General features: G+C 42.3%; 1 protein-coding gene across 2 annotated transcripts in view; it reads right to left on the minus strand.

Annotated features, from left to right (window-relative positions):
• Positions 1 to 27,896, minus strand: part of stard9 (StAR-related lipid transfer (START) domain containing 9) — a 45,168-nt gene that overhangs the window by 5,990 nt on the left and 11,282 nt on the right. Inside the window, exons 4-23 of one of the 2 annotated variants that reach the window (XM_044374649.1) lie at positions 21,335 to 21,451; positions 21,028 to 21,060; positions 20,872 to 20,933; positions 19,814 to 19,926; positions 17,669 to 17,811; positions 17,433 to 17,500; positions 17,146 to 17,243; positions 16,779 to 16,997; positions 13,645 to 13,742; positions 13,478 to 13,555; positions 13,141 to 13,215; positions 12,207 to 12,386; positions 10,661 to 10,712; positions 10,131 to 10,256; positions 9,495 to 9,577; positions 9,239 to 9,300; positions 8,597 to 8,790; positions 7,910 to 8,390; positions 777 to 7,736; positions 57 to 260 (exon numbers count right to left, since the gene is read on the minus strand). In XM_044374649.1, the coding sequence (XP_044230584.1) occupies positions 57 to 260; positions 777 to 7,736; positions 7,910 to 8,390; positions 8,597 to 8,790; positions 9,239 to 9,300; positions 9,495 to 9,577; positions 10,131 to 10,256; positions 10,661 to 10,712; positions 12,207 to 12,386; positions 13,141 to 13,215; positions 13,478 to 13,555; positions 13,645 to 13,742; positions 16,779 to 16,997; positions 17,146 to 17,243; positions 17,433 to 17,500; positions 17,669 to 17,811; positions 19,814 to 19,926; positions 20,872 to 20,933; positions 21,028 to 21,060; positions 21,335 to 21,451 (9,446 nt within the window). Of the gene's footprint in view, positions 1 to 56; positions 261 to 776; positions 7,737 to 7,909; positions 8,391 to 8,596; positions 8,791 to 9,238; positions 9,301 to 9,494; positions 9,578 to 10,130; positions 10,257 to 10,660; positions 10,713 to 12,206; positions 12,387 to 13,140; positions 13,219 to 13,477; positions 13,556 to 13,644; positions 13,743 to 16,778; positions 16,998 to 17,145; positions 17,244 to 17,432; positions 17,501 to 17,668; positions 17,812 to 19,813; positions 19,927 to 20,871; positions 20,934 to 21,027; positions 21,061 to 21,334; positions 21,452 to 27,896 lie in introns of both variants that reach the window. The other variant, XM_044374648.1, reaches the window with a different exon arrangement.

Consider the following 27,896-nt stretch of genomic DNA (forward strand, 5'->3'; position numbering starts at 1 on the left):
ATTTAAGACTACTATGACCACATTGTTGTGAAATAGTGAAAGACCCAGTGTCTTACCTGGTGCTGTCTATCACCTCTTGACGCAGCTGTTGCAGATAATCCTTACGCCGACTGGGCGTGGCGACAGAAACCTTGGAGGAGGAAACGGCCTCTTGAGGAGAGGAGCGAGGATGTTTGCTGGGACTCAAACTACGAGCTCTCCGGTAAGTCTGGAGACGCTCCTCCCTCTGCTGCCTCAAACCCTCAATACTCCTGCGATGTCTAAGAGGAAAAGACCACAATAGCAGAAATACAATTAAACCAATAAGGTCAAAGAAGAGGCTTTTAGCACATTTTTACAAAACATTCATCATTATTCCAAGATGGGTGCAGTGGCTACAAATAAACAAATAAAGTTCTTCACACACTGAACCAGATTTTATAAAAATATCTTAGAACACAGTTTGGCAGGAAATATTTACTTAATATTTATCAGTTTTAGGGCTGGACATCCCACTTCAACACCTTTTTACTACCAACCGAAATGTGTCTAAAATACTATCAAAAACAGTAAGGTATTGAAAGCTACATAGAATGTGTGGTTATATATTTAGTCTTGTTTACTAACTCTTTGATTAGTTATTTCCTGATGTAAATCAGGAAACTGGCAATTTTAGGAAGTTTCCTTGTTTAGGCAAAACTCTTGTATAGATGCTTGTATTGTGTTATCCAAACAAAAACCCCAAAAAGTTGTATAATATTAAAATTAAAGAGTATTTGAGTCATGTGTATCTTTACCTGTCATACAGCTGCTGATTGGTAGGAGCAGAGGTCGGTGGCTCCGGCTCCTCTCTGGACCTCGGGGACAGCATCTTTAACAGAGTGTCTGTCTCTCCCAGGCCGTAATGGAGCTTGGCCTCTGTCAGCTCCACAGTCAGCGGTGTGGGGTTCATGCTGAGGTTGACTGTAGCCATCACCTGCTCTCTCTCCTGTCGCAGCCTCTCTATCTCTCTCGCCCTTCTGTCGCTCTGCGCCATAGACTCCGCATTTGAGCCGTAACTCTCCATCTCGCCCCATTCGGCACAGTTTCTGCTCTCCTTATGGTCGTTTTTAAAACTTGTGTCCAGTTTGTTGGGGAGACTCCAGCGCTTTGATTGTTGATGGTTAATGCCTGACCAGTTAGTGAATTTATTGTGCATAGGCAGGTCCTCAGGGACTCTCTCGTGTTCTGGACACATGGACATGCTGGTGACGGGTGTAATGTTCACGAGGATATCTGTGTTGCACTCACTGGGTGCTAGCGACACCATGTCGTCCTCTTGAAGTAGAACAGTCCTGTCGCTGTTTGGGGAAGGATTGTAGGCGTCGACACAAAAATCTACAGAATCCACTGCAGGTCTTGGTTGGGTTGTGTAGTTTGGTGTTTTGCTATGTCTAGATTTAGCCAGCTGTTCGTGCACACCAGTCTGTTTTAATATGGGAGAGATATGGTTCTGCATGGGTAAACCATCAGTAGAAGTCTTGACAGGACTTGGAGGACAGGTCATCTGCCATTTGGGACTGGGCTGGGTGTTGCTCTTGTCTTTATAGGCAATATTTCTCCTGTCAGTGTCTGTATATCTATCCAGTGATGAACTCAGGCTTGCAGAGCACTTATCGGAGCCTTTGGGGCTAGAGCAACTCATTTCACTCACTTTCTCGAGTGATACAGATTCTGATTTTCTCGAGGAAACATCACAATCCTGTCTGGGCATTTGATCATCTTCTGAAATAGATGTGCATGCTGACTGTATGCTAGAAGGCACAATAAGGCTTTCTTCCTCTGAAGCATGGTTTGTATTCCCATCTTGATATTTTGGAGGACAAAGTGTGGAGTGTTTTCCTCTCTGATTCATATGTAATCTCATTCCCACAGTGAGAATGGGAGACGATGCACGATCTGTGTATGTAGCCTCTTTCTTTGAACGAGGTGATGGATCACCTCTTTTAGAAGGGCTGTGATTTTCTTGGTGGCTGTTTCTTGCTGATCTGGGGGTGATTTCAGAGACTGCAACACTTTTGTGGAACAGTGCCTCAGGCGTGCTTTGCTTTGGGCCTCTTGAAGAAGCAGATCTTACACGTCTTCGACCTTCAGCTGCAGTCTTCATAGGTGGTGTTTTGACGGGGGCGTTCTCTGATTGTATAGTAGACCTTTTTCCTGCAGAAGAGGTGTTAAACCTCAGGTCAGGCATGCTCTGCATCTTTTCCTGTGTGTTAGCTTTATTTTTCACCACACAGTGAACATCCTTGTCTTTCGACACACTAACAACCTCAGAACCAATCACTTTGACAATCACATTGACCTCATGAGCTTTGGACCTTTCAGTAGATGTTTGATGCTTTGCGATTTCCTTCATTGCTGGTGTTAAAGGCCTTTCTGTCTGGATCCCAACATCTACTGCTGTTTGAGTTGAGCAGTCTCTCTTGGTGCTGTCTTTACTCTCACTATAGGAGATGCTGATATTTGACAAGTTGACGCTCTTTTGCGGACTGGACTTGAGGGCTTCACCTGTTCTCATTCCCTGGACGTCCTCCAGCAGGTCTGAAGTGCTGTCGATCAACTTTGAGAGTTGGACTGACATGCTTTCCATACTGGCCCACGTTGGAGATTCTTTAATGTCCACTTTGTTTTTCTGTGTTGCAGGTACATCAGTGTTGCTCCTTTTGTGCCGCTCTTTCCTCTTTAAAGCACTACTACTGTTATTAGCATTAACCAGCATTGTCTGAAGGCTACGCTCAGTTTGAGTGCCATGTTCACATGTCTTCCTTCTTTGGGCCTGGGTTTGGGCTTTGGGCGCCTGAGACTCTTGCTCAGATGAGTAAACAAACATGATTTCATCCACGTGACTGGAGTTGTTACTAAAACCGCTGGGAACATCGTTGTTTGAAGAACTACTGTTCATTGTCAGATTGGCTGGGTGATTGTGAATATCAATGGATGTCTGTTGACGTGGCGTAAGCTGAGATGTTTTGTTGACTTGTTCTTTATAATCCTCCATGCTGCTGAGTGTACTGGAGAGCCCCTTGTTGGTGGCGTAAGTGCTGAGATGGGAGTTGAAAGGAGAGTTCTGCCCATTCAAACCATTGTCAACACTACAGCATCTTGTTATGCGTTTTTCAGTGCTGTTTAAAAGGGGAGATTTACAGGAAAGGTCAGCAGCACTTCCAAATGCTGGGTTTTTATAAACGTGTTGGTCTGAGTCCTCGTCTTGCCACTGGTGAACAAAAGGGTTGATGTCACTAGAGGCAAAATGCATGGGGGAGTCCTGCGACTTCAGTGTATGTTGTGGTTCGCTTTTCTTTGCAAAGGGAATGATTTTTTCTACAGGGGGTAAAGAATGTCTTTTTTGGCAATAATTTCTACTAAATTGAACCTCATTTTTAGAAGAACAAGTCTTCACTTTACATTTTCTCATTGACCCTGTAGCAGAAATATCTGCATCATTGCTTCTAGGCTGTCTGACTTCTAGTTTGCAAGTACTCTCAGATCCGAGCTTTCCCCGTGTAGATGAGAGTCTGCTGTGATGTACTCTGGAGGTTATGTCATCCTCTTCATCTGATGAAGACTTAAGAGAAGAGTCAGAGGAAGAGGTGGGATGAGTCTGGATCTTAGACCTTCTGAGCCTTTTAGACTTGGCCTTTTTTGATATAAGAGCAGAATTACCCTGTGTGCCGGTAGATGTGTTTATCTTGCCCTCTTGCGGCCTTACAGACCCAAAGCAACTTGTATTTTTGACGCCATTTCCCTGTGGCATTTCGTGTCGGGGCTGTGTAGAACCAGAAATACTTGTTTCATATTTAGACTCTGCCAAGCTCTCTGGCAGCTGCACTTCAGACTGGGTCAATATCTCTTTGTCATTTTTCATTACATCATCACCTTTGCTGTGGGTTTGAGCATCTTTATCAAATCTGCACTGTGAATGTGGCATATTTTGACATTTGTTTTTGTAATTCATATTGACGACAAAAGTCTGAGCCAAGTTATTTGAATGGGTTTGTGGATTGCTGAACTGATCCTGTGCTCGGATAGAAGGTTTACCTCCTAGCGTGGTGTCTGTTTCACTGTCATCATGGCCAGGCTGCTTCTCGTAAGTGGATGTATTCTGGTCGCTGTAATGGTTCTGTGGTCTGAATTGACTGACTGCTCCATCACAGAACTTTTTCACAGCCCCCAACATGTGAGGGCTATTTTGGATATGCTGTTTGACTGCCCTTGGTGCGTTTTGTTTGCATGAGTGACAGTCCTCATCTTCAACACTGGATGCGTCTTTCATACTGACATCCTTTACATATTTACAGCAAAGGTTCACCTTTGTGCCACCAGTGGTGTCAGGTGTTGCAAGGGATATTTGGGGAAGTTGTGGGCAATCAGAATTCAAAGCAGGGGCTTCAGAGCAGCTCTGCTGGTCCACTCTTTTTGAACAAATATCACTGACGGTAGGATTAAGATGAGAATTTTCTTTTTGTTGACCTGTGTCATCTTTCTCCACAGCATTTCCTTGAGAATCAATACATGTTCTTGCTGAGGTGAAATCACTCACTGAGGACAAACTCGTTGGTTGCAAAGTTGGGTTGCCAGGCTCCTCAGACTCTCCATGGCCATTCAGTGTCAGATTCAATTTAATATTTTTGGTTTCTGCGGAGGAGTTTTGAAAAACACAATGATCATGTACCAGCTTTTTTGATGTGCCATCAGAATAGCTCTGAGCATGGTCAATCTTTTGTGTTATTTCAGTAGACTTAAGAGTGTCGTCGTCATTGTTAGTGCCCAGTTCAGCTGGTATATCTGATGCCAGGTGCTCACTTTTGTCCACTGTAATTTTGCATGTCATTCTGTCCAATGAATCTCCACCGAGGTTTGTCACTTCTTTCACCTGATCACTTCTCTCACCTCTCTGCTGTTTTTCTCTCCATTGATGTTCATCACTTTTATAGTCGAAATGACATGTAGATGATGACAAAGCATTCAGACTCTGACTCCTATTCCTGTCACAGTTGCTGCCAGTCAATGACAGTTTCATGTGCTCTTTCACAACTTCTGAGATTCTCAGGTCAATGGCACTACAAATTGCCTCTGACTGACATACATGTTTTCTATTTTCTTGATGTTTTCCCATTTTATCAATTTGGGATTTGTCCTCTTTTGATACTGCAACAACTTCTTTTATTGTTACATCACCTTTTTCAACTACTTTCTTCTCTCCCACAGAATTACCAGTATGAGAACTTTTGTCACCACTTTTAAACCCACATTCATAGTCCTCAAAGATCTTACAAATCTGTCCAAGTTTCCTGGACACAGGATCAGAGACTGGCAACACCACTGAAGCCACTGTATCTTGTCTAACGCTGCCATCAGCATGAGCAGAATCAAATCCAGGGCTGTCAGTTTCCACAGGAGATTGTTCTCCTTTAGAGTCACTGGTGTTGTTATTGTCATCAAGCCAAATATCATCCTGGCTGCCAACTGGTATAGAGCAGAAAGTCACCGACTCTCTGCTGTTGCTCCTTTTTGGAATTTTCAGGCTGCCCATGAAAGCATCCTGCTTGTCTTTGTTCCTCTTCCTGGAATTTTTACAAGCTGATTTAACAACTTCCTGCTGTAGTGCAACATACTGCTCAGTGCCTTTGGCTTCAACCTCATCTACTGTTTCATCCCTTGTGAGGGATACATCTTTGGTAAAATCATATTGGTGTATATCTTTCAACGTTTCTGTTGCACCATCTAGATTGCATAGTACATCATCTTCAGTGGACGATTTTAAGGCACTTGCAGTGTCAAACATCTTGTTCAATACTTGACCTTGCTTTGTAGGATTTGTAGAGAAATGCTTTTTTGTTTGACAACCTGAGGTGCACATTTCAGTGTCAGAGGACATCATAACATCAGCAGAAACCATATCAGGTCCATCAGTAAACACCTGAAGCAATTTTGATGCTAGTTGTGTGGCGTGGGGTATCTCATTGGGTGACACACAAGCAATTCGATCTGAGGTGGGCAAAGATGGTGGACTTCTGTTGCTGTTGTCATCTGGAGTAGCTGTAAAAGCCTCTTGCATACTTTCTGATTGCTCTAAATCTTTCAGATTCTGTGACATCGAAGCATCATCTGGTGTTGTTAGACTCCGAGAGTCTTGAGTCTGCACTGTTATATTTACACCTTCAGAGTTGGTGGATGTTGAGCTTCTAGATCCGCTCTGTCTGTCTGAGTCTGAGAGGTTCATACTGGTTGGGCTGGGGCTGCTACTGCTGCTTTCTACACCTCTGAACATCATTTCTCTTTGGAAAGGTAGAGAATCCCTGTGAATCCTGGGACTGTCTGCTGCATCGGTAGAGGACCAGGCATCGGTGAGAGGCAACATGCTTTCTGAATCCCTCACACTACAGCTGCTCAGGGAACGGGGGCTACATGTTGAAGTGGTTTGCATGTTACCAAAGTCCTCAATCAATTTGTGAACGGTGTCTCTGCCTCTACAATCTGCTGCTAAGGGGTTTTGAGAAAGAGGCTTCCTTGTAGCACCAATATCCCCTCTATGTCTTGTTTTTGGGGAGCCTTGCTGGCTCCAGTACGCCTCGGCTGGGATCACCTGAGGTTTCCGACAGCTATCCCGTTCTAAATTGATCTCTTGTGTCTTGTTGTGCACCGTGGATGAATGGGAGGCATCTGTCACCAGTGAGTAAGTTGGAACCACTGTTTGGCTAAGTCTTCTCACTATAGAGTGTTTTTCACAGCTCCCCACAGCCAAGGAGTCTTTAGACATCTCACTGTCTTCGCTCTCTGCCTCACTCTGAGCTGCTTCCTCATGTCTCAGCTGCTCTGCTAGGGCTGTTGCATAAGCAGAGGACAGAGAATCAAGAGAGAAAAGGCTCTCGCAGTCTGACGCTCCTTCATCCCTCTCTACTTCTGCTTCCCTATCATCTTCCTCCCATCTGACCAATTCCTGCTGCCTCTCCACCCATCTGCCAGTCTTGTTCATCAGGGTCTCTGTACTATGCCACCTCCTCTGTCTAATGTTCTCAAACAAAGTCCTTTGGTCAAGCTCCTCGCACGACACAGCAGCTTTAATGGTACATTTACTTCTGCTCGTCTTGGTATCTTTGAAGTTCCTGTCTCTTCTTTGTCTCCAGTGAAATTTGCTTGCTATCCTCCCCATAGCTTTGGGGCCTCGTCCTCCATTTGCACCTGACGGTGGTTTTCTGAACACTTTTGACAGAGCTGTTTTTAACCTGGGCCCCACAGAGCGAGAAAAAGATTTCCTGATGGTTTCCAGTCTGTTGTCATTAGCATGGGCTGGGGTTTTTACATTCATACAAGGGACAATCTCAGAACAGGGTTTGTCTGTTGTGGATCCTTGCATATTTTCTTTGCTGACTGGCTGCACAGTAGAACTAAGTGGTGACTTCAGAGTAATTGGTGAATTCTGATCTGATCTCTTCTTAAAAGACAGGTCTCGGTTCGGCAGCAGAGGTTTTCTTTCTGGACGTTCCCTGCAGGGCTGAGCTTGGGGAGCCTCCTTCGTGGTTTGTCTGATGTTTTCAGAGGAGCCGACTCTGCTCTGGCAGGCTCGACTTTGTCCTGAGAAGAGAGTGCCGGAACAACTCTGGGTCCTTTCCCGAGGAAGGCACTCATCCGAAACCCACCTCCTGCTGCCTATGGAATCAGACGGTATGGACGAATTGGAAGCCAGCTCTGTGGATCTGTTTCTCTTCAGGAAGTGTCTGTTGATAGGAAAAAAAATAAACTTCAATTTAAAAAAAAATTATTTATGATCTACATGAATATAGGAGGTATAAGCAAACATAACTGATATATACATTTTCTCTGTGGGTAGATTTCCTGATCTAACTACCACTGAGGTAATTTGAACTGTACTAGAACTCCATGTGCTTACCTGAAGATAGGGGTGTGCTGTGGGTAGAGCCGGGACAGAAGATCTGCTGAGAATGAATGTCTACGAGAAACAAATGGTCGTCCTCTGAGCTTCTGGGGGGACCCCAGCTCGGGAGACTCAGGGCTGTCTGGTCCGGGAGGCAAGGACTTTTCTAGCTGCTGCAATTCTCTCTTAGCTTCCAAAAGATGCCGCTTGCGGGCGATTCTCTCCAGCTGGTAGTGCAGTCTTTTCCGACGGATGCGGCTCTCAGCACGGCAGAGGGCGTGATGCTTTAGTAACTCCTCCTGTACCGCCTTTTTCCTGGCCCTTACCACGTGGGACGGACGATTCACTGTTAGACCTTCCTGATCCTCAGATGCCTGACTTGTTAGCCGCTCCAGGAGGGGTGCAGGGACAAGGTCTGTTTGAATTCCAAGCTCTTGGGTGACTCTATGTTCTACTGCTGACAGACGCCGTTTCTCCTGCAAAATCCACTGCTGGACTGTTGGATAAAGATTCACAAAAAGTCGAAGTCAGGAGTGAGTGGAAATCTTTTACAACCATAGTGCCCAGCATTTATCAATATACGAATTTGCTTAAAATAATCTAGAATTTTGGCTTTGATTTTGAAAGTAAGTTTGTATTTATGTGAGAAATAACACAATAATAACCTTTATCAAAATGTGAGAGTGTGGAAAGAGTACTTACTCTCACTGTGCTGCTGTCGGAGATGGGCCTGCTCCCTCTCCAGTTCTCTCTCAGCCCGTCTTTGCTCAGAGTGAATCTCCTGTCGCAAACTCTCCACGTAGCGCTGCTGCTCCTCCACACGCTGCCTAGCAGTAGGCTCCTCACTGGGGGAGAGACTGGCTCCCAGCTGCCCTTGGAGCTCCACTTGTTTGTCACTTTAAAAGAGGCACACAGAGTCACAGTGAAACACAGACTAAGAAACTGTGATGGAAAGACAAAAAAAAAAAAACATCCAGGAAAAGTAAAGAAATTTTTATTTTACCTTGCCTAATTTAGTAGTTTGGTGGTAGTGTAGCAGGGTCAAAGTAAAAGGTTCTGTTGGTTTTTAGTTTAGCATCTCAACAGTAACCAAGCAACAACTGGGAATGTTCACAAGGGTGGGGGCTAATGGAAACACATGCCATCTCCACCAACTGGAGGGAGACATGCATGACATTTCTACAGCATGTACACTGATGTAAGACTTGTACCTCTAAATAAATATACAGGCTGTAAGTTGGCAGAAGATCACTGTGTACATCAAACACATACATACTGATGAATATTGTCCTGAAAAGATTGTTGTTTTGTTCTGGTCATTTATTTTTTTGGGGTAGTATTTACCTGTGGTCAGGGGCCAGGGGGCAAAGGTCGATGTAGGTGCAGGGCATGCCACCTTCGCTGGCCTGAGAACAGTAGAGATCCACTTTAAAATTTGCCAGAAATAAAAAAATAAACAATCGCCACTATCGCTATTCTCTGAAGAGATAAAGAAAATTTTGTGCCTGCAGCATCCCAATCATCTAGTTGACATCAATATTATCTTGATTGCGATCATAACCGACGGCATCATTTTTATTTTCAGCTGAGCAGCACCTACCCGTCTGCGCTCACGGAGGACAGCTGCCTCTGCTGGGTGGTTGAAGCGGAACTTATGCACTCCTCCTAAGGTGATCACTGTTCCTAGAGACAGAGAGACATATCCTTTGTTACACGCTGTGCTCATTGTGTAGCGATGTAAGCTAAGGGCAGGAAGTGTGTGTGTGTGTGTTGCAGTGTGGGGCAGAGTGTATGTGAGTGTGTGTCAATGTTCTCAGGATGACTCGGTGTATCTAAGGTTTAACATTGACCTATATGTGATGTTGAACCTATCTATGCATCTTTAAGTGTGCATATGTAATTGTACATTAACCTATATGTGACATCCAGCACATAGCCACAGTCACACAGTAGGCCTTAATGCTCACAAGTACCGTCCCTGCGGTGAGCTTTCATAAGGTTGAAAATGACAGCAATTCTCTCAGGATACCAACACTACATTTATTATTTATTCTCATTAAAATACAAGTTATAGGCCTTCACACACACACACAAGGCTCATATCACAAATTAAAACATGAAACATTTTGCTTTTTACTTTCATTACAAAATATCCAATCTGTGTCACGTGTATGTAAAAACTGCAATGGAAACAAGACTGTGTAAACAAACTGATTTGTTGAGGACATGTACTGACCTTGAGCCAGTCTGCAGGGCTCAGTAACCTCCCTGTCGTTGAGCAGGCAGACGCAGCCTGGCAGCGGTCTGAGCGTTACCACACCTCCGTGGTTTTCAATCTCACAGCTGGCGTTGCCCTGCAGAACTAGAAACAGAATGCAGAAACACAATCACACACACACCGATTTAGACAGCTGTGCTGACGCAGCCTCTGTACTACTAAATATATTCAGTGCTCAATGCAGCATTTAATGAAACGCTAACGGCCCATTTTATGGCATTTCATATTTTACTATGAATTCTCATTTAAGTAAATATCACGATGAACTGTATGTATGTGTGAAAAGCTAGCTAGTAAACTTTATATTCTACTTTTGTCCATATTTAATGCTTTAATGTTTACTCTGCAATAAAACATAGCTGTGAGAGGCTCTTGAAATGGAAAACAGCTGAGAAAAAAAATATTTTTCTCTGAACTCACTGTACAGTTTGAAAATTAATATTAACAGCTGGATGGGTAAACATGGAGACCAAATGAATAAATAATACCTATTTGTGGTTCTTCAAACTGATCTTGAGGACCGATGCGGGTAACTCCTTCCTGTAACAAAAGACCAAGTTTTTAAACACGGCAGCTATTCTCAACATCCAAATAAGCAAAGACACTGAAACACACCAGGGTTTTCGCCAGAGTATTGCAAGCCTGGCAACCCGCCGGGCCTAACCATTAGGGGAATAGAGAGAGAGAGAGCGAGAGAGAGCGAGAGAGGGCAAACAGGTGTGCGATGGTGAGGCTGGCGGGCGGAGCAGAGAGTATGAAGTTAGCAGTATAGCTCTGAATGTAGCAGTGTACAGTTTAGGCTATTTATTGGTGAATAAATGCTACAACTCCTCAAGACCCGAGCCAAGTTCCCATGTCTTGCTTGCCACCCAGCTGAAGTGAAGGGGGTTAGCCCCGAAGTTAGCGACAACTTCGGCCCAGGCTCACTTAAGGTGGGCCAGCTATTCTTGTTTTAGTGACAATCTCAGCCGTTCCTCTGAGTTTTGCTCAACCCCCTCCCACTTGACCGCAGGGCCTAACAACATTTCTGGCGGAAACCCTGCACACCTTGCGCATACTGGTCATTAGTTGAATGCGCTCAAAACACAAGAGGACTACTGGATATCATGGCAGCAAATTTACACCTTGTTCTATGAAGACCTATTGTCCTTTCACTTCTAATCTTCCACTCAGTTGACAGAAAAACTATCATTTGCTTACTTTGAAGTCTTATCTAATGGGATTAAAGGCTTTCATATATGGTGTCAGGACCACATGTGCTCCCAGGTGGCCTCAGCTCTTCACATGCAGGAAACAGTGTAATTGTCAGGCCTGAGGGTATGCTTGTCATTGTCAGAATCAGGGCAGCTTAAGCTCCCCTGAGTCCTAGCCTCAGAACTAAGAACCTCTTATCCAACCAAGCTTTATACATTGCAGAAGACACACACACACACACAGACACACACACACACACAGATGGGAGATCGACAGAACAGTTGGAGGGTAAAGTGAAAAGAAAAGACAATCAAAACGCACCTTTTCTCAAGAGTTTTTCTAGCAGAACAGAGATAAATAGTAGGAAGAGGAGGGGGGAGGAAGAATCTAGTAGACAAAAAAAGATGGTTTTAGTCAAGACGGCTGACAGAATCAGTAACTTGAGAAAAGAAAAAAGTAGAGCAAATGCAAAGAATATCGGTTCGTGAGGGTTTGCATTATGTTGTTCAAGCAAATGTGTATTTTCAGTATAAGAAAATATGTGGGAATGAGTGATGCATGTCTCTGGGGATGAATATAAATCTACAAAGAGAGAAACAGATTGAAAACAGACACTTCATATCATCCATACATCTAACAGGACTTGTATAAAGATATAAACTCCAACAATTATACTAGTAATTCTCATGTCTCAACTAACATTTTTTCTAATATTAACACTAAAGACTATAATAACATCACATAAATAACATAAAGAAAAGGCCTCATTTAGTAAATAATACCAAATCTAACACTAATATCATTTATACATGGACACTATTTGCCTCCTTATGATCATACCCTGAGGTGATAGAAGACGACCCCAGTGCTGAGAACATCTCCATCGAGGGTAACCAGGTGTGGTTGGAGGGAGTTGATGAGGAAACCGGCCTGATCTCTGTTGATGTCCACACTGTACTGCTCCAGCAGCTCCTTCTTGTCTCTCCAGCTCTCTGACCAGTCCTTCGTGAGCTGCTCCACCTGAAGGGGATGCATGGATAAAGACAATGAAGGAAAGTCATGAAGAAAGGAGGATGAAACCAGAGTAGTAAAGTATCTGTTGCATCCGCTACTACTTCTCCTGCCAGTCCTACAACTACTGATACGAAGACTACTGTTACTAATAATATGACAACAGATTGTTTGTTATATTTAGATTTGTTAGACATCCATAAACACAAATATGCATAAATGTTAAACCTCTTTGATTGCAATGTTTCATCTAAATTTTCTAATTTCTTCTTAACTCGCTTCAAAGTTGCTAGGGGGGCAAGTTGTAGTAATTGTAGTTGTTTCTATTTTATTAAAACATTTTAAATGAAATATATTTCTCACCTTTAAAAAAAAGGCTTAAAAAGGTGAAAAAAATGTATGTCATTTGGGTGAACTGATCCTTTAAGAGTATATCAGGCAAACATTTTTTTTTTTTTTTTTTTTTTTTTTTAAACTGACGGTAATATTTCTGTGTTTGGATCTCATCTAAACCCTCACAATCCAAACTGGAGCTTAACCAGAGTTGCGATTTGAATCACGTTTGTCCGTACAACATATGTGATGATGAAACTGCCAGTCAAAGGATGATGCAACTTATTACATTCATGCCCCGGATTTCTTTTTTGTGAGATATCTGTCAAACTGATGAAAAATATTCAACTAAACATAAAAGCGCTCCGGCTTGCTATATCAAGGACTATCAATCAGGCAGATGAAACTATCTGTGTCGACCCTGTGTTACCTTTAGTTCGTTCTGCAGCACGATGTCAGAAAGTGTTCCATCCCTCTCGTCACTCAGGGATGGACTGGGATTACGCTGCTGTCAGTCAAGAGAGTAAAAAATCATCAGTCAACATACTGTGCAAAAGGAAAATGTCAAACGTGTTACATTGCAATACAATCTTTACCACCCAGTGGATTAAAAATGTCACAAAGACACAAATCACTGCATTAAGCCTTTGCTAGAAATCACTTTTATTCAAAGCCTTAAGAATGCTAAGAATACTATTGGGTAAACCCAGCAGGGTGTATCACCAGGAGGGTTAGTGTCATACTCTGAAGATGAAAGGTTGCCATACCATTTCAAAGCTGAGCAGCATGCTCTTCAGCCTGTCAATTTCCTCTCTCAGCTCCCTGATCAGCCGAACATTAGCATCCTGCGCAGAGATCAGAGCTCACATTAACCTGCTGAAAACATTTAGATCAAATGTTAAATGTTGCCATCAAACATAAAACAGCCACTGACCTCATTAACCCGAGGTTTGTTGACAATATTTCTGGCATGGGCAGCATAGCGAAGGGTGCTCAGGGTCTCGTTGTAGCTGTTAGCGGAGGGTGAGACCGCTGCAAAAGACACACACACACACACACACACACACAGAGAAATATAAAGAGCAGTTAGCACTAACATCACAAGAAACAACACTGGCAGTTTTATGTGTTATGCCTTATGGGAAAATACCAGTGGCTTTGCTGGCATGCTCACATTACTGCAAACCATTCTCCAAAGCATCACTATTACTTTTTAGATGAATTCCCTGCCCACTAGGCAGCCATTGATTTAATTTCAAAACAACATGAAAACCAACTTTCAAAGATAAAGTTGATAATCACACAAAACATTTAGACAACATTTTTCAGTACTTGTGGAAAACTTTGACCACAGAATTGGCTGCTTTTAAAACCACCAAATTCCTTTTAATTACTGAGCATCTTACATGCTGAAAAACAGATTTAACAAATAGCTACCTTTTAAAAACATTAATTTGTTTTTATACTCTTTTTTTATTTGCATTTCAGCATTTTCCATGGAGGGTCATTTGGTTGAGGGTCTGGATGTCCTACTCATGAATATTTGATGTTATTTGACTAAACACTATGTATTTTCACATCTCACAATATTTATATTTAAAAAACAACACAGGTTGTAGCTTTTCACAGTACACTCAGGCATTAGGAAGAAAAGCAAAGCAAATATGCTCACCGATGAAGTAACTGCTATGTCCTGAAGTAATCCTTCACATTTTCTTGAGTGCAAAATAATAATCGCCATAACTAATTTTCTTTTATGGTTAGGTTATTCACCTTATTTTGTTGTCATTATTTTATTTTTTAAAAACTTGAGGTTACAGAGGTAACCCCGGTTCTTTGATAACATGAGTCTTGTCATTGTACTGCTGTGCAAGACGAGAACACAACAAAATTAGGATGGCACTCCCAGATATGAAAACAATATTAAAACATTTTTAAAAAGGCAAAATTACTATAAAGTACAATATAATATATAATACAAAATTACTATACAAAACAGTACTCAAAGTCAAAGTTACTCAAGGTGCTATTGGTGTGCCAATAAACAACAAACAGTTACAAATTCAGCCACAAATGCACAATAGCATATTACACGATAGGGAGTTCAGTCAGTGAGGGGAGTGGTATATGTATGTATGTGTATGTGTGCGTTTGTGTGTGTTGGTGGGGGGTGGGTATCAGGCATGTTCAACAGTTTGACAGCTCTGGAGAAGAAGCGGTTTTTCAGTCTTGTGGTGTGTGCATGTATTGTCCTGTATCGCCTGCCAGAGAGGAGTAGTTTGAAGAGGTGGTGGGCAGGGTGGGATGGGTCACGGATAATGTTGGAGGGCCTACCCCGACATCGTGCCCGGTAGATGTCCTCGACTGCCAGCAGCTGTGTCCCAGTGATGTTTTAGGCCGTCTTCATGACTCTCTGTAGAGCTCTGCCCATGACAGCTGATCCGTTTTCCTAAACCCCTGTGTTTTGTCCACGTAGATGCGTAATGTGCACACTGAGCACAATGTATGTAACCACTCCTGCTCCAAGGACGGGAAAGGAGGGGGGGAGGGGCTGCTAGGTCAAAGGGGAGACACACCAAAGTAGGGTTCTCCGGTATAAAGGTCAAATTAGGCCATAGCACCACACGTTGCATCTCCTGTGGCAAACTGAAGACAGTCAGGGTGCACTGAAAATGCATGAATATCACTAACCGGCTTAGCAGACACCAGTGCCAACTAAAGAGCAGTCTTAAATGAGAGCACTTTTATATCATCCTGATCTAAAGGCTCAAAGGAGGGGTGAGAAATCATATCCAAAACAGTTAACAAATCCCATGATGGAGCAAGCTGTTTGGACAATGGTTGCAGACGGCGAGCACCCCTCTCAAAACCGCTGACAAGGGGATGTTGTCCCACAGCCTTACTATCAAAACCTACATGGCACGCTGCAATAGCAGCCAAGTAAACCTTTACTGTAGAGAAAGCTTTGCCCTTATTCAGCAAGTCTTGCAGAAAGCTGAGCATTATGGGCACTGAGCACTGGAAAGGCACCTCCTGTCCTTTAGGTCGACTGAAGTAAACCAGTCTCACAAAACGTAGCAGGGCGGCATGTGTCAGCATTATGAACATGTATGACCTAAGGTCTGTTCTGGTAAAACGCTTATGTGGCCAGTCACCCTAGAAAGTGGGTTTTCTGGTGATGACGCAAAGGGTTTTATTTTGACATTGTTTTTCAACAGTGCATATTTTCTTGTATTCATCAGTGCCCTTGGCAACATGCCTGGCTGCACTGGAGATGACTTTGATCTGTTTTGGGACACATGAGAGTGCTTGTGAGACACACAGGAAGCATGTGAACAGCTACTGCTGGTGAACAGTCTCTCTTCCTCTTTGTGGGAGCAGTGAACTGTAGGCGCCAACTTGGGCCCTGCATGCCGCATGGAGGCAACACTCTGGCGGAGCTGGCGGAGAGGAGGGGAACACCAGCGAGTTGCTACGCCCACTTATTCCTCCTTGCTCCCTGGGAGGAGGTTGAGGCTTGAGGTCCCCCCTGGAAAGGATTTCTTCGGCCTGGGCCCCTTGTTTGATGGCCTGGGCTGATTTTGTGCTGGAAGTTGAGGGGCTGGGTGTGTGGGAATCTTAAAGGCTTTGTTGCTGGCCTGATGAGTCACAGTTTGAGTGAAGGCCCAGCAAGGAGTGGAAGTAGCCTGAGTCTTTCTTGGAAGGCAAAGCTGCAGGGCTTCTCCCTCTTTCTTCTTCTCTTCACACCGCTTTTGCATGGTTGCAACAGCAGTTACAAACAGCTTGTTCGGGTCCATGCCCTCATCCAGGATGTCACGCTTTTGCTTGTCGGAAAGATCTGAGAGGTATACATGATTCAACCATTGAATGGTTGAATCATGTTTCAACCATTGAATGGTTGAATCATGTATGCTCTGATAAAGGTCTGATGGGCCGAAAGCTCAAAAATAAAGTGAATACTGCATAGATCTAAGTGTGCAGAAATCTATCTCATCAAGTTTAAATAGTAAAACAAAAAATACAAAACCAGCACACTGGTCCTTCAAAAATAACTGCTATGATACTTACTTGCAATCATAATGGTCTTGGAGTTGCCGCCTAGACTGTCTTTCAGCAGCCAGGTCAGGACTGAGTCTCTGTAGGGGATGAAGCAGTGCCTCCTCCCACCTCCTCCTCCTCCTCCTCCTCCAGAAAGGGAGCTGCTGTGGCTACCGACCGTGCTGCCATCACCCTCAGAGGCCATGCTGTTGATACTCTGGCAGCTGCTGGACATCTGGGAATTCTGGGCTGTGGAGGCAGGGGAAAGAAGGTTGAGGAATGTGTGCAGAGAATGAAATGGATGGAAAGGAATAAGAATTGCCGAAATGTAGAATGAAAAACAGGTACATAAAATCTATTTTTTTTAAATCACGCATCATCACTTGATCTCACTTACCAAGAGCAGAAATGACGATGCCCAAAGTGACAAGAGACTTGTTAATGTTGGAGCCCTCTGTTAGTCTATCCCTGCAGTAGTTGTAGTCCGCTCTCTCACTGTCAGACACAACACAATATGATTCATGTCATTAGAAATGATTAAAGATGCAAATAATGCAATGCTGAAGGAATTTAGAAAATCTCAGGGCAGTAGTCAAGATCCACTAGGGGGCAGTTTTGTCAATGACTTGGACTCAAAAATGTTGAGAAAAAGAGAGACACAACACAGGGAAAGAACAGTCTCACCTCCCCGCCAAGTCTACAAGGTTAATCTTGCTGACAGTTTCTGAAGGACGGTTATTTTCTAGTATTGCCTGTGGAGAAAAGATGATAATAATCAGACTGGAATCTGCAAATAATGATAAATGCTCCACATGAAAATGGATCCTAATCGTGTTAATTGCACGCAAGAATTCAAGGGGCGATCAAGATGAGTGTGATGGTATGTAGACTGTGATTGAAGGGCTGAGAGAGGTTATGACCTGTGTGTACTGGATAGTAAAGATGGCGTGGGATCTGCTGCTGGCGTCATGATTGTGGGTTGCTGCGGTGATGCGGTTGGCAATGCCTTCCTCCAAAAGGTCCATGGCCTGCTTGCCGTCCGAGACCACATGCTGCGAAAGGTCTGATTAGAGAGAAATAAACAGAGAAGCAAAATGCTGAGAAATCTGAGCAAACAAACAAAGAGTAGTATGTTTTTATATAAACATAGAAAGGCTTATTAATTGACTCAATCCCCCCTATGGGAAATTATGAATGCAACTTGTTGTGGGAAACTCTCTGTAAGGGTAAAAGCAGCACAGCTACATTGTTGTAGATGAACATCAGGCAAAAGTTGGACATTTGAAAAAGCCATATAATGTTACAGAATCGTCTAAAAACATAAAAAGGAATGAAGTTTAAAGATAAAGGATATAGACTTGCATTTTAAGGTTAAGGTTTTGTGTGGCTGCTATAAGAATAAAGCTACACTGATACATTGGGCAAAATTAAATGAGATATACACTATTAAGCACATTTTGTAAATATTTTGTAGAGACAGCTCTGCGAAAAAAAAAAAATCCATAAAACTGTCAGTGACACTGAAACCGATAAAACTTCAGCAAATAAGAAAAAGACGTTTTTCGCAAAGTAGTTTAACGATCAGAGAGATGGAAATGACACAAATGGGAAACATGTCTCATCAGTGCATACTCATGTTTGATGTGTAATACTTTCCAACAGCATTTACTAACAAAAAAAAATCTGTCGCAATGTTTTACTTCCAGGCATGAATCACATCAGCATAAGTAGCTGTTAAACATGTGTGCACACAGATTACCACAGAGCCTTGTGGCGCTATAACGAGTGGTTATTTATTCCATGTTTTAATTTGGTCAGTGAGTACAGCTATTTGAATTATTCCAAAAGAATAAGAGTGACAGTAAAACATTGTTGGATAGACAAGCATTGATGGAGAAGTACAACTCTGGAAGTTCAAAATGTGCTGTGTGTATGGTGAAGTGTTCTCCTTGGAACCACAAGGATATGACTTCACTTCCTCTGGTCAACTGGGATTTCTCTTGATACAGACAATGAGTGGATGTGTGGCTTTAAACATAGAGACACGGGCGGATGAGAGGGAAAGAAAGAGAGGAGGAAAGGCTGTAAGGACAGTAGGAAAAAGAAAAAAAAAAAAGAGAAAAAGTAAGACAAGCTAAAAGAGGAGACTGGATGAGAGCCAGAAAAGACAATTTTGGAGCTGATCAAAAGAGAACAAAATTCTACCACTGACCACATACCAAAGTGACTTACAAAATAAACTTACAAGACAGCATTACTCAAAATACTACAGACCATGTTACAAGTCCATAATTCCACCTAATTATGTGTCTGAGTGTGTATGACGGCTTAGAGAAATATTTAACCTGTGGTATCCGCTCTTGTCTTTGCTCTCTCAACACCGAGTGTTTGAGACAGATTCATTTACATCATGAACCACTGCAAACTATTCTCAAGTGTTAGAAATGGCGATTGGACACTTAATAAAGCTAATTTCTGCTAAAGTACCAAATCTTAACAACATGACAGTTAAATATGCAAAGTCTGCGACATAAGGTTGTTGCAAGATTATTTAAGACAGACAGAATGTACATACGTACGCAATGAGAATTTGGAGCCTCTAGTCCTCCATGTAATATTTATTTTGTAAGACAGGCAGAAAAGGGCAAAAAACAGAAATCAGTTGGTTATTGAGTTTGACATTTTGTGCAATTACACTTGGAATTGTGGGGTCATATTTGAACATCACATTTACATTGTAGTTAACGTAATTTGTTCCTTCCTACTTCTCCCGCACAGCCTTGTGCACATGTGTATGCACATGTGTCATCACATACATATGCAAATGTATATATGCATCTGTATATGATTGTCCCTGGGTGTCTATTTTATATCTTTACCATTGCTATATTTTTAAACAAATACAGTAAATTTAAAAAAAAATCACTTGGTTCCAATGTCATCCCGCGTAACCAGTTCTCACAAAAAAGGTGCCTTTCAAATTGAAAAACTGAGTTTAGCCCCTGAGAACTGTATGTCCTTCCTTTTAAAAACACTGCAATGTTAAGGTGCAGCTGAAGACTCACCTTGTACATAAGGCCCTTTCTCAGGATGCTCTCTGACTCTCAGGGAGGCTCTCTTCTTCTGTTCTCCTCCTTTCAGCAGGTCTCTCACACGCTCATTATAGATCTCCAGAAAGCTGCAGGGACAGAGGGACAGCCTCGATATAATGTCAAGATTGGATCGTTTGATTTCCATTTAATCCATACCATCACAGACCTACATACAGTCTCATTACACATTATGTAACTTGTTTTATTCTTGTCAATTCATCATCTGCATTTTACACAATATCATCTTTGTTTAAGAGTACTTTTCTGGTGTCGACTGTACTGTTGACCTTGACTGTGAACCATGTGTTTTGAACCATGTCGTAGTCATGGTTGCATGGTCTACGTTTTAGACTAGGGCTGCAACGATTGGTTGATTAACCAATTAGTAGATCAGGAGAAATAATCAGCACTATATTGATCAATTAATGGTTTCAGTCGCTTTATAAGCAAAAAAGCCTTTCTTTGGTTTCAGCTCCATAAATGTGAGGAGTTGCTGCTTTTCTTTGTCACACAGGATAGTAATACAAACGTTGTCCGGTTTGGGACTGTTGGTCAGAAAAAACAAGGAATTTGAAGATGTCGCCTTGGACTCTGATAAATTTCTCTCTGGGCAACTCTGGGCATTATCTATATTTTCTGACATTTTACAGAATAAACAATTTATCAGAAAAACAATATTAGACTGTGGGTCCAACTAAATAACCCTAGAAAGAAAAGAGTCTTTACTATGGAAATTTCACTGGGTTATAATTTTCAAATTTTAAAAAGACTACATTTTTCCATTAGAGTAAATGGCAGGGTGAAACCAGATGGCATAATTTCTGCTCTGTCAAATTAATATTACTTGCAATATGTTGCAAAAGTTAATTGACCAAATCAAATCCAGTTCATAATTTGCATTTTGTTGCATGCAGCTCTGCAGTATAATTGCTGCATAAGTGTAATTTGTATTTCAGCATCAGGAAATGGCTCAATCTCACCAATTAAAAAGGCGAAAGACACTTACACAGAGTCAGACAAGGACACAGTACCTGATCTCTACTCTGCTTGAGTTCTGCCCATCAGGAAAAGTGTCTTCAGACCTAAAGAGACCCTGTAAAAAAAAAAAAAGGAGAACTGCAATTTACTTCACACTTCTCACATCTGTTCATGTTGCCACCTGCATTAATTATAATCCACTGACGTACCTGACAGATGCGAGGAGTCAAGCCAATGGAATCCTGGCATCATACAGAAGAAAACAAAAAAACAAAACAAATTGAGGATATAGCAACATTAATTTGAAAGCTGCTATGTAGAATGTGTTGCTTTTCCTTACAGGGTGTTTACATTTGCCTATTTGCAGTCCTGAAGGGCTGAGATTGTACTTTTTGCAACATTGCCTCCATTGTGTTTGGTGACATTACCTGAGGCCTTAAAGTTCAATTAATCCGCCTCACACAATATCTAATGCCATGCAGTGATGCCAGTGCCCGCTCCACCCTTTTTCCTCACCGGTGTCCCCATCATTGTGTACGTCTTTCCAGATCCTGTTTGGCCGTAAGCAAACAGACACACGTTGTAGCCCTCGGAGGCTCCGGCCAGCACCGACACACCCAAGTCCTGGAACACCTGAGAAACATTAACACACACCCTCAATCACAAATACACAAACAAAGACAGACTAGGAGATATCTATAAGTAATTAGATGGAGCCAGACACCTGAATTTACCTCCCTATTTTTTCAAAATGTCTAGATGATTAAGCAGCTGAAAGCTTCGGGGGGCTGATAAAAGTGTTAACAATGTAAGCCAATGTCCTTGATCTGAATCGCAAGAGTCTAGATTTACACCAAGGTTTCAGGATCACAATGCTGTGGCGCCGAGCCATTGGTGGGGAGGTAATGTTGCTTCCTGCTGAGGTGTTTGGGTAAGGAGCAGGGAGGTCAGCTAATACTCTGGATAAACAACCTTGCAGAAAGTGTGTGTGTGTGTATGTGAGAAAAACAAATGTGAAAGTACAAAGACTTTCAAAAATGACTGGGTCAGGAAAATAAACCTCGACTAAAAGCGTAGTGGTGAGACGGTGGATCCGGGAGAGTCCCACTCAAAATCAATCAGCTGAGGCCTCTTGTTTTCCTTCTCCCTGCATCTGAGAGCCAGAGCCTGGGGATTATTAGCATGAGGCCAAATCACAACCACTTATTTTTATAGGTTAAACTGGTTTAAAAAAAAAAATCTGGATGGTGCATGAAATTTGTGTGTATTCACTCAACCTTTATGTTTGCAGTAATTCAACAGATCATCTTTGGTAGAGGCTGTTGTTGTGAAGTAGTGTTGCCATAATATGATTGTTGTTATTCTGTCCCCGATATCATGATTATGATAAAGATATTATCTTTAGCCAATTATGTTTTTCTATTGACACATTCCTACACTAGAATAGAAACACAAGAAGATTAATATACTGGAATAGGCAGGAAAGCTGTCTGGCTCTTCACAGTGGACTTGTGCACCAGTGGCACCAACATCAAACTGTGTACCACATCTAGAAACCAGTCGCAATCCAGTTAAACTGATTGGAAAAACTGGCACCAGGGAAGAAATATGGACCTAACTCACTTGCAGAACTGACAAACAGCCAACCAGCATATTTAAATCCTCATGTAAAAGTTACAGCAAACCTGTTCCAAATCAAGTGTGGTAACACATCACTTGGAGGATTTTCCATGGCAGCTCAGAGGCATAGAACTGCACATATTTATCTTTGTATTATTATCAAAGTCAAATATCTTGTATCTGACTTTGCTGCACAACAGACTGTGCATGGTGAGCAATGTAGGTATGTACCACTTAATAATTAATATGATATAAGTCAGTTGTGCTTACAGTGCTCTGTGTGTGCGTGTGTCACTGGTTTGAGGTAGGGCAATGGAGAAGTGTTCAATCTCCTATATTGTTATATTTTTGTTTATATATTTCCTTAGTTCATCACTGATAAGCAAAAAGAAACTTCATCAGTTTCTGAGGCCTCACTGGCAACCCCAAGAGCTCAGTCCAAAGGCAACACATGCCTTAAGGGGGCTGCAACCTGATCTAGACCAGACCTGAGACACAGCACATTCTCCCCCAGAACCATAACACACCTTGGGATCAGTGAGGGGTCCCCTCCCTTGGCCCCCAGGTTCGGGCCAGGCCCACGGAGACTGGTGGGTAAGTACACAGAAGAGAGAGGGGGAATGCTGTCAAAGCTACCTTGATCTCCAAGGATCAAACACAAGAATACTTTCAACATACCTCCCAGTGTGTGTGTGACTACCAACCACTGTCAGGAGAACCAAGAACCTGGAGCTAAGCCTGTGTATACTCTAGGCTTACAAAACGGCGGGAATAGGTTTAAGTTGGACATGGTTGAAAGCTCTTGTGAAAGGCTTGGGCCTTGTGAAAGCACCCTGAAAGGATTCACTGGTCATCTGGTTGTTCTTAGGAGAGTGTGAATGTGTGTGTTAATATTCAACAGCCTTGAGTTTTCTCTGAGAGAACTAAAATGTTCAACATTGACACTGTGGAGTAAAGCTCACTCAGAGAGTCCTTTTCTAACCGCTATGACTGTGAGCGATCGATTGAGCAAAAACCAGTGAGTAAACCAACACTCAAGGACAGTCTTAAAATGTAATCCAGTGCGGAATACTTATTACCTGCTTGAAAAAGGTTTATCAGCGCTGTAAGTTTATAGAATTACATTACGTTACATCTTTGCATTCACATTACTCCACTACCCCAGTGCTGAAACGATCAGTCGATTAATAAATTAGTAATCAAATCCAATCAGATACATTTATACATCTATTTATAAAGAAGCTATTTTGATAAATTCACTGGTTTGAGGCTCTCACATGTTAAGATTTGCTGCTTTTTTCAGTTTTAAAATCACTGCAAATAGAATTTCTTTGTCTTCTGGACTGTTGCATTGATATAACAAGCAATCATGAAGATGTGATTTGGGCTCTGGAAACTCTGGAGAGGTTTTCTGACTTATCAAAAAAAGAAATATACAAATTGATAAAGAAAATAATCATTAGCTGCAACCCTGAACCCTACAAACACCATTTTCCTTTGAAAGTATTACTCTGTAGCCTAGCCAACCATGTGCGGGCAACAGCCACGTGTAACTAGTAAAAGTGCTGCAACAACGGCCGTCTTACTCGATGACCTTATAAATCACCCAACAGGCACTAGACTGGTAACATCTAACACATCGTTATTCCTATGCATGGAAATGTATGTAAGTTAAGGCTCTAAGTAACTTATGTTTTTTAAACCTTTTCAGGGACCTTGATTAAGTATCATTTGTGTATAAAGTTGTATACAGTTGTGTACAATACACTGCACCTGATTGATAGTGTAAAACCAAAGTAGAATCTAATATTCCATTTTATATCAAGAAATAAATTGAAAATGTGAGCTCCTTATGTAACTGTTGCTCAATAAAGTACACCACAAGTAAAAAATCTCAAAGTGTGCAGCCCACTGGAGTCCAGACCACCAACTGTTGCCCCCTGCCTCTTGGCTGAATGGAAGCTTAAACACCAAGACAAAAAGCAGCACCATCCCTGTCTTGTCTTCATCCTACTATTCAAAAAACAGACAGAGACACCCTCTCCTCCCTCAAACAGAGAGCTTCAATACAGCCCTTGTTAAAGTTGACCCTCTTAAATTCACTCTATGGGGGCTACAACAAGACTGAGGGTCCCTCCAGGCTTAACACAAAGAGCAGGAACTTCACTTCAACTGTCCGCTCCTTCTCTGAACTTGACTTATCTCCTTCTCTCTGTGCACTATCGCTATTGTTGACTCTCTTTCTATTACTTTCTCCTGTTTCTTTTCATTAAATATCTGGGAAAAACACTTTAAATGACCTCTGAACAAAACCGCAAGGAAAAGCATAAACTTATTGCAACCTCTTGAGAGAATTACAACCTTGTGTTTGTCTAGACGGGCCATGTTGGGCAACATAATAAACAATCCGGTTGTTGGTCATCACTGTCACATCAAATTAAATCAGTAGATTGTAATTTGTGCCATTGTACTCTGGTTGCTTAAATGGACACAATGGCCCTCTCTCGCAACCTACTTTCACAGTTTGCAGCACCCTGCAGCATTGGGAGGTATTTTTAGGTGAACAAAGCAGGTGAGGTAAGAGACAAGTTGCATTGTGGGGATAGAAATGGACTCCAGAATCAAATGAAGCAGGACAAAAACAGCCTGGAGTTAAAGTGACAAGGCGAGAGCCAAAACAAGCGTGTAGGCTGGTCGGTCGCCTCGAAAACACTCCGGGGACAGACTGAACACCTCCATTAACAGGAAGGCTGCTGCACGTGCGTGTGTGTGTGTCTGTGCACATGTGTTTTTCTGACCAGAAAGCAAATAAGAGGAAGCAGCATCCAAAACAAAGACAAAAGACTCAAGAGTTTGCTTCCCCCTTTTCGAGAAAAAAAATGTACGAACAATCCAACAATGAAAGAGGAAAAGCAGAATATAGATTTCATTCTTATGCAAGGAAATGTAGGTCAGGTTCATCAGGTCAAAACAAGAGAGTAAGGAAGGAAGAGGAAAACAAGGGTTTGGGATGGTGGAAAAATGATGTAGATCTAGTAAAATGAAAAAGAAGAATAGGAGGGTTTGCTTTAGATAGGATGCATGACATAAATGATTTTTAAGGTTAAAACCCAAATAGACTTTTGCACGGGTCATTCACTCTCATCTATACTGCCTCTCTCCGACACAAAATGTATAATAAGGTAGAAATTTTACCCTTTTGAGAGAAGCAGTCTTCCAAGAATGGGTCATTTTAATAGGTGATCACAGGTTATGGTATTGTTTTGAATTTTATCATCCAGCCATGCAGAGATGCAGAGGAGATATTTTGCTGCACAGCAATCTTGACTATTACACCACTATCCTCCAAATAGAATACTTGGCCAGGCTCATGTTAAGATCAAACTTTTAAGCAAAGCGATGTCAGGAGACTGAGAAAGCACACAGCCTTAAATCAATACAGCCACATGACATGCATGACAAACCGTTTTCAAACCGAGTGGTGACGCAGAGAGAGATGCTATCTAGTAAAATCCTACTCTGGCAACAGATCTCAGGAATAAAGCTGAAGTGACATGCGTGTGTCTAACATAAGTTGGACCAGACCTCTCTGAGGAAAAACAAGGAACCAGCTGGGTTTCAAGCCAGAGATCTAGACCCTGATAAATACTATGTTTCGGGTTTGTTTTGAAACATGGGAAACACTTTTTTTTTTCCCTAGACTGGTTTGTGGCATGGTAACACATAGAAAGTGGAGGGAAGGCAGTGAAAAAAAAAGAAAAAGGGAGGGAGAAATGCTTAGAAAGAGTGGCAATCAAAAAGAGAAACACAGATATAGACAGGCTGACAAGAGTGAAAAAGTAATTTTGTAATGCCTCTAATGAGTCAAGTCCTGTAATCACTGGCTGTGGAAAACGCCAATTGCTGGTATAGTTTTATGTGGCCTGCTCTACACTAAATCCTGGAGAAGCATTTATGTGGAGTGTGTGTGTGTGTGTGTATGTGTGTAAATGTGAGTAAGATGTCGTCAGGGGTGATGGCAGAAGGCCAGCCAGGCGAAGAGAAGCACTTCACCACATTTAAAAACTTCAATTTCTCATTGCCTTTGCCAGGTTTGACGCAACCAGCGGCACGGAGATTAATTTTCCCTTCGCAACCGCTCTCACTGGAAGGACGTCTCTGAGCTCAATGCAAAGACACAAGACTGCAAATGAAAAAAGAAAGTGCAAAAAGAGATGCTTAGAACTATTTATCCAAAAAAAAAAACCATAACTCCTATCTACGCGTTTCCCCTCACTTATTCTCCATGTCTAGGAGTGGACAGCTGCAGAAGACGCAAGGGTCGCTCGGTTTCCGTCCCACGCTTTCCAACTGGGTTACGAAAACACAACAGCTGGGCCCTGAGCAAAAAGCTAAATGCTTTTGTTTACACACAGGAAAGAAAATGTCACTGGAGATCTTTGTCCTGGCTTCGTGCAAGGAAGCTGATTCGAATAGAGAGAGAGAGAAAAGTGAAGAGGATAACGGTGAGGGAGGGAGGACAGAGACGGGGAGACAGAATCACACACACACACACACAGCAGAGAAGAGACAGAGAGGAAGCTGTTTGGCCGAAGTTCAACAACACTCTCGTTTGTCACACTTGAACAGAATTTGTAGGTCAAATTAGCATGGAAGGGTAGAGAGGCTGGGAGGAGGGAGAGACAGAGCTGTGCAGGCCAAACAGATTGGCTGCTCTTCATTACTTGGGTTTGCCGACACATGGGAAAGAAGGACAGTGGGGAAAAAGAGAGGCAGTGGACAGGAAAGTGAAAAAAAAAAGAAAGCAAAGGGGCAGTGCTTTCCATTTTCAGCGTACACTCTTGTTGCAGCTGACACTAGGGCAAGGGCTAGACTTAAAATAAATAAATAAAGCCGTATCTGGAGAGAGTTTGGGAATTTGCTGCTCCTCCCCCCCAATCTGTGTTTAAAGGGGTCAAAGCACAACACTGCGGCGTGGAGCTGCATGCCACACTCTTCATGGTAGGTTGGAAATGACTTCCCCAGCCTTCAGACTGATGGGAGCCTTGTGTTTTATCCATATTGTACAGTGGTACAGTAGTTTCCTTCACTGGGGATCGAATGGGTTCAATACAAACACTACTGCAGTGGGACATGCTTTATGCTACTCAGTTACCTGATGGATGCAGTTTGACATGAACTTAGCTATAACTCTAGGGTGATTGATGAGATTCAGGTCTTCAGATATGAGAAGACCCGTCGTTGAATGATACAGAGAAAACATGAGATCATGTGTGATAAACATGTTTTGACATTGTGATGATAGTACCATGTGACTACACAAGGATTTAGCCGACTTTTTGACCTGTCTGACTGCATTTATTATAACCTATTTTCTGTTGCTTGTCTTTCCCATGCGAGAAGATTTCACTACCCGGCTGAAATGTTTTATCTGCATCTGATTATGCATCAAATTGAC

The sequence above is a fragment of the Thunnus albacares genome, chromosome 15, assembly GCF_914725855.1.
Source record: "Thunnus albacares chromosome 15, fThuAlb1.1, whole genome shotgun sequence".
In the NCBI taxonomy this organism is placed as follows: domain Eukaryota; kingdom Metazoa; phylum Chordata; class Actinopteri; order Scombriformes; family Scombridae; genus Thunnus; species Thunnus albacares.